Here is a 10,149-nt window from a genome sequence, read left to right as displayed (position 1 = left end):
TATCTACATAGGATAAGTGCTCATTCTATGTATTTCATATAAGTAAAGATTGCTTTTAGAAGTTGATAGAGCCTATGTGGGATGTGCTCAGGGACCTATCATAGATTGTGTGTGTGGTAGTTTGTCAAATAAATCATGATCCAATGGCATTTAGGCTATCCAAATCGCCCATGGATCACACCTAGCCTAGGCCACACCAACCCTTAATATGGATAGATTTTTTGTACCTACAGAGTTAAAACCAATGGTCTTCACACAAAGAATACCTTAACAAAACACACTCTACATCTCATAAGCTCATTTATAAGATATTAAAGAACACCCCTAATTTCAATAGATATTAAAGAATATCTCCTTCCAATGCACATTTCAAGATATATATATATATATAACTCACACACATGGAAAATTGACCACAAAAAAGTGAGTTTAAACACTTTACAAAAATTTAATATATATAATCATATCCATCAAAAATAGATACTTACAAGCATTGTTCATAAATCCTAAGATTAAAAAACCATTTAAAGATGTAAACTCCCACACAAGGAAAATCCCTATACCTCCCAAACTCCCATGCATGATAATTAGAAATCTTCTCAACATGAATCAAGGATGAAATAAAATGGCTCAAAGACGAAATTAAATAATGATGAATAGTCACCTTAAGATAAGAGGGTCACATTACTAACCTTAACTTCATTTCATGATCTAGATCATAGATATATAGATAGTTAGACAAAAATGTGAATCCATAGAAATCATGAAACAATCCAGGACCATAGATATATAGGTAGTTAGACAAAAGTGTGAATCCATAGAAATCATGAAACAATCCAAGACCGATCACCAGCTACCTTCACACAAATTACAATTGGCAAACTACATTTTCCAATATTACTAACCCTTGCTACCAAGTTTTTTTTGTAAAATATTGTGTAGGGAATGGAAAGCCTCAATTAAGCTACCCTACAATAACAATCGTTACTTTAAAAGCATCAATAATAAAACGTTATTATGAAAAAAAACTACCAATAACATAACCCTTCATATTCAACCCAAACCAATATTTTAAACCTAAACCAACAAACACCAAAATAACATCACTTTTATATTCATAAATAAGTCATTAGTAGTAATCCAAAAAAAGAGTTACAAACACTTCAACAAAAACCATAAATGCCCTCATATCCACCATAACTAGTATTACTTTATTAAAACAATTATCACAACAATTCGTTACTTATAAGCATATATATAAATTAATAATATATATATATATATATATATATATATATATATATATAAATTAATCATTTATCAAAATTATTTTAAATTGAGAAATCACGCCATTTAAAAAATTCTATAATATCCGTTTCAAAATAGAATTATATAAATAACTTTAAATTAATGTGTCTCCATAATACTTATGCCTATGTAAAATTGATTTATTAGACACATATACATTGAATATATTGACGTATCAGACACATATACATTGAACATATAACTTATGATTTTAAATTTTTAATTTGCATTGAAATGGATATTAAGAACGTTGCTTGAAATCGAAATTAAGGGTTATTCTAGGTCAAGCTTTTGCTCTGAAGAGCCTACGCATGAACACAATTGGTAGCGAGTGATCACTGATGTTTATTGAGAAGCACTCTAAGAGAAAATGTACATATTGTAACCACTTTTCCGTACCCATCCTAATCAAGTAGGATTAAAGGGGAACGTTATTCATTTTATTATTCTATGAATATAGAAAAATCTTAAAAAGAAACATCCTACTATGGCATGCATGACGTTTTGGGAGGAAAATTAAAAAAAAAAAAGTATTAATAAAATAACTTTAAGCTGACTTTTTAAGTAAGGTTCCTTTCCATGTGGGACTTGGACAATGAAAAAATAAAAATTCTCATTAATTAATATCGTAGAAGTGCTCAATCGAATTAAGTTTTTCCCAAATTTATTTATGTTATATTGTCTTATTAAGTTAATGGGTCATTTTGTTAAGTCAATGGGTTTTGTTTAATTATTTTGTCAAGTTAATGGGATATGTATATAATAGGTTTTTATTAATTTTTTCTCCAATTTAGTTTTGTTAAATTATTTTGGGAGGGTAAAAGAACAGTTTTGATGAAGTATACAAGATATATGGTATTTTAGATTTTTTAAAAATTAAGTTTAAAATTATTTTGATCGGCTAAGCGTTTTATTTTATATTAAGTAATGCATTTTTTTAAATAATAATATAATAGTATTACTGAGTAGCTTAAAACCTATATAGATGTGATATAAATAAAAATTTATTATTTTATAAAGTTTGATTTGCAAACTTTACATATAAAAATAAGACATTGTTTGAGAAAAGCATATAATCTTTTCATTATTAATTAAAATACAATGATTCATATTTGTAAAATATAAAATAAATAAATTTTACAATCATAATATTAAAATTGAAAAGACTGTTTTTAAATTATTATTATTTTGATTATAATAAAGTAATAATATATTAAATTTTTTATTATAATAAATTAATAATATATTAATTTTTTTTATTATTATTTAAATATGATGAATAATAATATATTAAAATTATTATTATTATTATTTTAATTATAATAAAGATATTGAAGTAAGGGTTTATATCTATGTCTAAATGTCATAGTCTAACCAATTTTTTTTTTTTTCTGAAAATTATGAAAATATGGGTAATATTTTGATAAACTTTTGTAGGGGTTTTTGTAAATCCAGATTAAAGATGTTAAATTTCAAAATTTTGGATATTCCAAAAATTTTTGATGGTGCTGAATTCATTGCCACTTTCAAAAAAAATTTGATGATGCTGAATCTATTGCTACTTTCAACAATATAATTTAAACACAAATTCTACCAAATTTATTAAAATATTTTTGCAATTACTCTGCTTCAATAAACTTGTCCTTTGCAAATCAGCCAAACATACCGATAATTTATTACAGGCGAAAGGTGCCAATAAATTTACAACTTCTTGAAAAATAAAAGAAAGAAAAATCCAGACGTACACAAAAGCAGAAAGCGCCAACTCTTTAAACTTCATCGCAGCGAACCTAAACCATCACTAATTAATGTACAACACAAGACGAAATTTTATTGGCACAAAAAGGCACCGGAAAAACTACGGTCTAAATAAACAGGTTACTATTTGCTCCACCCTTCTGTCACCATCATGGTGACCAGAAATTTGTGACAACTAAGACGGAACGTAACTCTCATAGGAGTAGCGTCTCTGACTAACTCCTCATATCGGTACCAGTAACTTTAATTATACGCCTATTAGATTCGATAACGTGGCGACCGTCATCATGGACCCGGTCCATACCTCTCGACTTTATCCATTCGCCACATCCAGTACACCTGTCAACTTTATCCATTCGCTCCCTCCCACCTCCTACAAATCCCCATCCTCCGCGAACATCGCAAAGCCTATTTAATCCACTGCATCCTCCTCCATACTTCACCAGAGTTAGAAATATCCGAAAGATCCTTACAGAATTATCGGTTTTGGTATTTTCAGTCAGTCACCATGTGCGGAATTCTAGCTGTGTTCGGTTGCTTGGACGCATCGCAGGCCAAGCGCGCACGGGTTCTGGAGCTCTCGCGAAGGTATGTCAATATAACATAAGTAATCCAATATAGAAATCTCATGTAACTAATCGTATAAATATTAAAAAGCAAGATAACATGAAAAAAGATAGGCAGATTTGTTGCAGTAGAAAAAACAGAAAAGGATAACCATCTCTTTTTCGTTGTAGCCATCGGATCGAATATTTGTTTTTCTCTGACTTTGTCTGTGTTGCTTTCATGGGCAGGCTACGACATAGAGGCCCTGATTGGAGCGGGCTGTATCAGAGCGGGAATTCCTTTCTTGCTCACCAGAGGTTGGCCATTGTAGATCCTGCCTCTGGGGATCAACCCTTGTACAATGAAGATAGACAAATAGTTGTTACTGTAAGCCCATTCCGTCCTCCCAAATTTGGTTTCATTCATAAATTGCAAATAGTTGCTCAATTATTGAGTTGAGGTTCTGGCATTGCAGGTGAACGGAGAAATATATAACCACGAGAAACTGAGGGAACAGCTCAACTCTCACAAGTTTCACACTGGTAGTGATTGTGAAATTGTAGCTCATCTCGTGAGTACCCAGCATTGTACTTTGCATTCCTGCCATTTTTCTCAATTGTTGGCCCCTCCTTCAATTTTGTGCTCGTAAATCGCCATAACGATTTTCGGGTTTAATGTCCTTTGGCATTTTAAGAGTAAGATTCTGAATTGTTGATCTGACTGTGCTCTGCAAGTACGAGGACTATGGTGAGGAGTTTGTGGACATGTTGGATGGAATGTTCTCTTTCGTTTTGCTTGACACACGTGACCAGAGTTTCATAGCTGCTCGAGATGCTTTTGGAATCACTCCCCTCTACATCGGCTGGGGGCTTGATGGTTTGTTCATGCACACACCACTTTTCATATATCATTGCGATATTCTTTAGCATTTAGCTGGCAAAATACGATGAAATCTACTTTAATATTCGAGTTGTTGTTATCTTTGCCTCTGCCATTTATATGATTGCAGGATCTGTTTGGTTTGCGTCTGAGATGAAAGCTTTGCATGTTGATTGTGAACGTTTTGAGTCGTTTCCGCCGGGACATATATACTCCAGCAAACAAGGTAAAGGTTATTTGATCATACTGTAATAATATGACTTCTGTCATTCAGATTTCAGCTTTGTCATTCAGATTACACTAAAATTGAAGTCTGTTTTGTGAATTGATTGTTGCAGGAGGCCTGCGCAGATGGTACAACCCAACTTGGTATTCAGAAAATCATATACCGTCCACTCCATATGACCCTTTGGTTCTGAGACGAGCATTTGAGAAAGTATAGTCCATTACCATACCTGAGTTGCTTCCCCCTGTCGTTTCCAACGGGATTAAATTAGACTATGATTTAACTCAACTCAATCAACCTCAGTTAACTGACTCTCTAATTTTAGATTATTCTCAGAGTTAATTAGCTATTTTAACAGATTCTACCCGTGGCGTGGTTGTGTAAAGTACTGAAAGTGTGATATGATCTGTTTGAATGATACAGGCAGTCATAAAAAGGCTGATGACTGATGTTCCATTTGGAGTACTGTTATCAGGAGGGCTCGACTCGTCCTTAGTTGCAGCAGTTGCAGCTCGCCATTTGGCTGCTACCAAGGCTGCAAAACAGTGGGGAGAGCAACTACACTCTTTCTGCGTTGGTTTGCAGGTATGTTCTTTTGATTAATAACTGCAGGGTGACCTATTGTTTGGAAAACAGATGTGTGTGTTCTATTTGAAGTAGATAGGTTGATGCAGGCTTATTGATGATTAGTCCAGTATAAATTTATTGAAAAATATTTGTGTATACTTTTACTAGATCAAAGTAAAACGAAACTCCATGAAAATGAATCATCAAATGTTAGTAATATTACCATTAAAATAGTTGAAACGGACTTCTTACATAATTCGTTTTTTCGTGTCTGAGCAGGGATCGCCAGATCTAAAGGCTGCAAAAGAGGTTGCAGAGTATCTCGGTACCGTTCATCACGAATTCCATTTTACAGTGCAGGTATTTGTCTCGGCACCCATCTATGTATGTAAATTTTAGAGCAGGGGCATGTTTTTTGTTTCAATGTATTGAACATTTGCCTCTGTTTGAGGCGATTGTAACAGGATGGTATAGATGCAATCGAGGACGTTATATACCACGTTGAAACATACGACGTGACAACTATCAGAGCAAGCACGCCCATGTTCTTGATGTCTCGGAAAATCAAGTCGCTAGGAGTGAAGATGGTTCTGTCTGGAGAAGGATCAGACGAGATATTTGGGGGCTACTTGTACTTTCACAAAGCTCCTAACAAAGAGGAATTCCACCAGGAAACATGTCGTAAGGTGACTAGCTAGAAGCCTTGTAGATCATATATTGGGATTCAGAGATTACCTAGTGATTAATAAAATGTAATGTGTGATTTGATGCAGATAAAGGCTCTTCACATGTATGATTGCTTGAGGGCTAATAAGTCAACATCTGCATGGGGTGTGGAGGCCCGTGTTCCATTTTTAGATAAGGAATTCATCAACGTTGCCATGGCCATTGATCCCGAGTGGAAGATGGTAAGCATCTTCATCAACTCACTCTAATCTGGGATTTTGATGACGTGGAACTGTTTACTTATTTGGCTTAGTTGTATAATCCATAACAGGTGAAGCCTGACATTGGGCGCATTGAGAAGTGGGTCTTGCGGAAGGCATTCGATGACGAGAAGAATCCTTATCTTCCCAAGGTTATGATAAAACTCTCGTTCCCGATCTGAGCTCTAAATTCCATCCCGTGTAAAGAGTCTGAATTTTAACACTAGTGGGTAATTTGTTGTGGCACTGCAGCACATTCTGTACAGACAGAAGGAGCAATTCAGCGATGGGGTTGGGTACAGTTGGATTGACGGCTTAAAATCACATGCGGCAGAGCATGTCAGTCACCTGGCTTGGCTTTCTTTGGTTTTGCTCTAATGTCATAATAAATTAAATTAGCAAAGTCGACTAATTATTTGTTCTGGTGATGTACTGTACTGCAGGTGACAGATACGATGCTGGGCAATGCCAAATATATATTCCCCCATAATACTCCCACTACAAAGGAGGCGTACTACTACAGGATGATATTTGAAAGATTCTATCCTCAGGTAAACCGGATTGAGGAATGAGTGTCTAGCTTAGCTGTTTACGTAAGCCTAAAATTCTTATGGTTGGATTATGGATTGAATGTTATAATTTGCAGAACGCGGCACGGTTGACGGTTCCGGGCGGGCCGAGCGTGGCTTGCAGCACCGCAAAGGCCGTGGAATGGGATGCTGAGTGGGCTCACAATCTGGATCCCTCTGGCAGGGCCGCTCTAGGCGTCCATGCATCGGCATACCAAGAATCTAAAAATAGCGTCACCGCGAATGGGGATGTGGACATGTTGCGCAAAATATCGCCAAAAATGGAGACTGTCGGCGCTCCACAAGTCGTTATCAACTGTTAGGTTGTTAACGGAGAGAAGCTGTCGCTGGGAATTGCTGACGAGTCTGGCTGTCTTTATCACTACACTGGTTGAGCTGTCTGTCTAGTTAACCCATCCACACAAATGGGCGGGCCGACGAAATGTTTGTTGACCATCCGTCCTATTTTACTACGAGTAAGTGACGGCTTGTATGCCTGTATGTAATGGCTGTTTGGAATACGCGTTTTCCATTTGCTAGCTTTTATGTATTGCGTGATCACGTTTTTACGTTCATGGTTGTTTAAATGTTTTGTCGGATAAATATCATGATATTGTAAATTTTTGTAAGTTCTTTTGGTTTTAACTAAAGAAAATATTTGGATAATATTAACTCTTTTTGGGATTGAATAAAAACCTCAGTTGTCTGATGAAGGGCATCAAAATGTGAGAAGGGGTGGCCCTGAAGCAAATAAAAAGTTACATAGTCACATATACATGGGAAGAGATGAAATAGGAATAACGATAAAAATGAAAATGTGTATTTGTGTTAGAGGATGGTAATTTTGATTTTATTTATAAAAATAAAATTTAGAATGGTAAGTATGAAATTAATATCTAATTAAATAGTAAAAAGTAAATTAATATGTAATTAAATAATAAAAAGTTAATTTGATTAGTGGATAATTATTTAAATATAAAAGAGAATATATATATATTAATGAGTGTTATTGAAATGCTAATATTTTTGTAAATAATTTTTTGTATTGAGTTATTAATTTTTTTTCCATCTTGTTTTAATCGAGATCACATGAGGCCACCTCAAATCATGCCACAAATTACCATGTCTCATCAATTAAGTAGTTTGCTCTATGTTTTCCAAGTTGAGCTTAGCCTCCTTTCTATCTTCCTTACTCTCATCATAATATTTTTCTAATGATTCAATCCATATATTAACCAACAATAATTCATTCATGCATTAACCAATGATCACTCAAGAACATTTCCAAAGTTATTAAAAACATCTTGAGCAACCAAATGGAGAAAGTGGAGAAGGTGTTGAACAACTTTTTTACGCAAGTCTCAACATCTATTTATCAACTAGAGTACATAGACTTGTGAGGTGTTGTGCACTATATGTGCATGCTTACAATTTCATCTCTTACATTTTAATATGTTGAACTAAGAAAAAGAAAATTGTATAAATTGAAAACTTACTTAATCATTGATAGCAATGATCATTCACTCAAACATTGATTAAGCTACTAGGATCTTGTTGTCACCAAGTTATTTACTAGCTTGAATTAGATGGCTCCTCTTTTCATGAATCCTTGTAGACAAAAGAGGACTAATCTGTAGATTGAAATAGAAAATCAATTGTAGCGCTCCCTCCCACCCCTTATACTTCTCCAAATTGAATGGGAGGTGTTACTTTTTCCTAATCCAACCTCCATGGTCTTATTATGGAAATGGAGATACAAAATTTCCTCATTTTCCAAAACTAGAATAATTAACTTTGTGTTATACCATTGTGTTCAACTCATCAAGAGATTTCTGGCGATATATATTTTGTCGAAATTCGACACCTGGATTAAGAGTTATGGCCAATTAAAGTTTTGTCCCATAAACCCCTTGCCATGTCAGCAAGACTTTGACCCATGTGGTACCCATGTGGAGTCTCCACATTACTTGGGTCCACTGTGACACTTGCCACATCATTGTGCCATTGTGCTTTTGTGTCATGCCTAGTTACTAAGGGTTTACACCTCCTAGGCATCCATGCACAACAAAATTTTCTTCATCAGGAGATGGGGATGAATTCCTATCTCACACCTCTCCATGCTCACAAACTATTCCTTATGGTGTACTTAACCTTGGCCTCCATGGTGTGACAATAAGTCTTCCCACTAGGAGACATGAATATTCCCACCTCATGCCTTCCATCAAGCCCACCTCAATCCAAAATTGAGACATAATACTCCTCCAAGAACCTGCGAGCATAGTGGCGTAGCTTCTAGTCACATGTGCTATCCCATCAGTACCATGTGGTACACATGACATGTGGCACCATAAAACCCTGTCACATGGAATCCCATGCCACATCAGTTCCATACTCCACGTCACTAGTCCCACAACATCCTATTGACATTATGATAATGTCAACTTGCCACGTTCCCCTCTTCGAGGGTTCTACGTGTCATCCGAAATCAGGCCACATGGCCCTCCAAAAGGCCTTTTTTTCTTTCCACATGTCACGTATCCACGTTCCACGTCAACAATCCATCCACATCATTGTACCATGTGGAATTTGTCCTAGGTCTCACTTGGGGTCGAGGCTCCTCATGCAAGACAACACTTTACCATTATATTGATTTTTTGGGTTCACCATGGAACCTTGCCTACTGAGTCTCCATGTGATCGTGCCTTGCTCTCGTGCCAACATAAGGAGAAGACCACCATCTGAGGTCATGGCATGAATAAGAAACCCTCTTGTTTAGCGACAGAAAGATCTTTTGTCTTGCAGTCTTTGTCACCATGCCACTTACAACAAATTGTAACCCCACAAAGGGTTCATTGTTGAAATATATAACTAGGTTCGGTCTTCATAATGACATGTTATCATGATTTTATGTAATTAATGAAAAGAAGAAAAATAAAATTATTTTTGTTATGCTTGAGACACGGGTTTCATGCTCAAAGAATTTTACTTTTATAGATCAAGCTCTTATTGTGAGCTCTTAGGATTGGCCATTAATTCATAAAGTCAATTGAGCCTTTGTTATGTATGAGAGACCCTTCTTGGGCATGATACTTATTGTAAAAAGAAAAATTATTTCAGTGAAAGTCAAGTCATTAACCCTCCAATACCAAGTCAAAGATCATATTATCAAGTCGTCCTTCAAAATGAGTTTTCGACCTACTCAAGTGGACATGTCAGCCTAATTGCATGTGTAAGAAGCCTATAAAAGGAGAACTCTGACTCACTTAAGGAGGCATTCGATCAAGTAAGAGTATCAATGAGAAAAGTGTGAAGTAGAAGTCTCTTAGATCAAAGAAAAGGAGAGAAGACTGAATTATTTTGGATCTGTTTT

General features: G+C 35.4%; 1 protein-coding gene across 1 annotated transcript; it reads left to right on the top strand.

The window, feature by feature from the left end:
* Positions 1 to 3,491: 3,491 nt before the first annotated feature.
* LOC149192692 (asparagine synthetase [glutamine-hydrolyzing] 2-like) lies at positions 3,492 to 7,354 on the top strand. The gene is made up of 14 exons (XM_089404665.1): positions 3,492 to 3,654; positions 3,861 to 3,999; positions 4,088 to 4,183; positions 4,347 to 4,488; positions 4,622 to 4,717; positions 4,830 to 4,927; positions 5,141 to 5,302; positions 5,564 to 5,644; positions 5,749 to 5,970; positions 6,058 to 6,192; positions 6,282 to 6,362; positions 6,463 to 6,549; positions 6,654 to 6,761; positions 6,857 to 7,354. Exons 1-14 carry the CDS (start codon positions 3,575 to 3,577, stop codon positions 7,100 to 7,102), a joined length of 1,773 nt encoding a protein of 590 aa, XP_089260791.1. The 5' UTR covers positions 3,492 to 3,574; the 3' UTR covers positions 7,103 to 7,354.
* Positions 7,355 to 10,149: the final 2,795 nt, after the last annotated feature.

This window comes from Pinus tabuliformis, chromosome 2_2, assembly GCF_031772625.1.
Source record: "Pinus tabuliformis cultivar Carrire ecotype Pingquan chromosome 2_2, CPIR1, whole genome shotgun sequence".
NCBI classification, from domain to species: domain Eukaryota; kingdom Viridiplantae; phylum Streptophyta; class Pinopsida; order Pinales; family Pinaceae; genus Pinus; species Pinus tabuliformis.
This window is presented reverse-complemented; position numbering and strand designations above follow the sequence as displayed.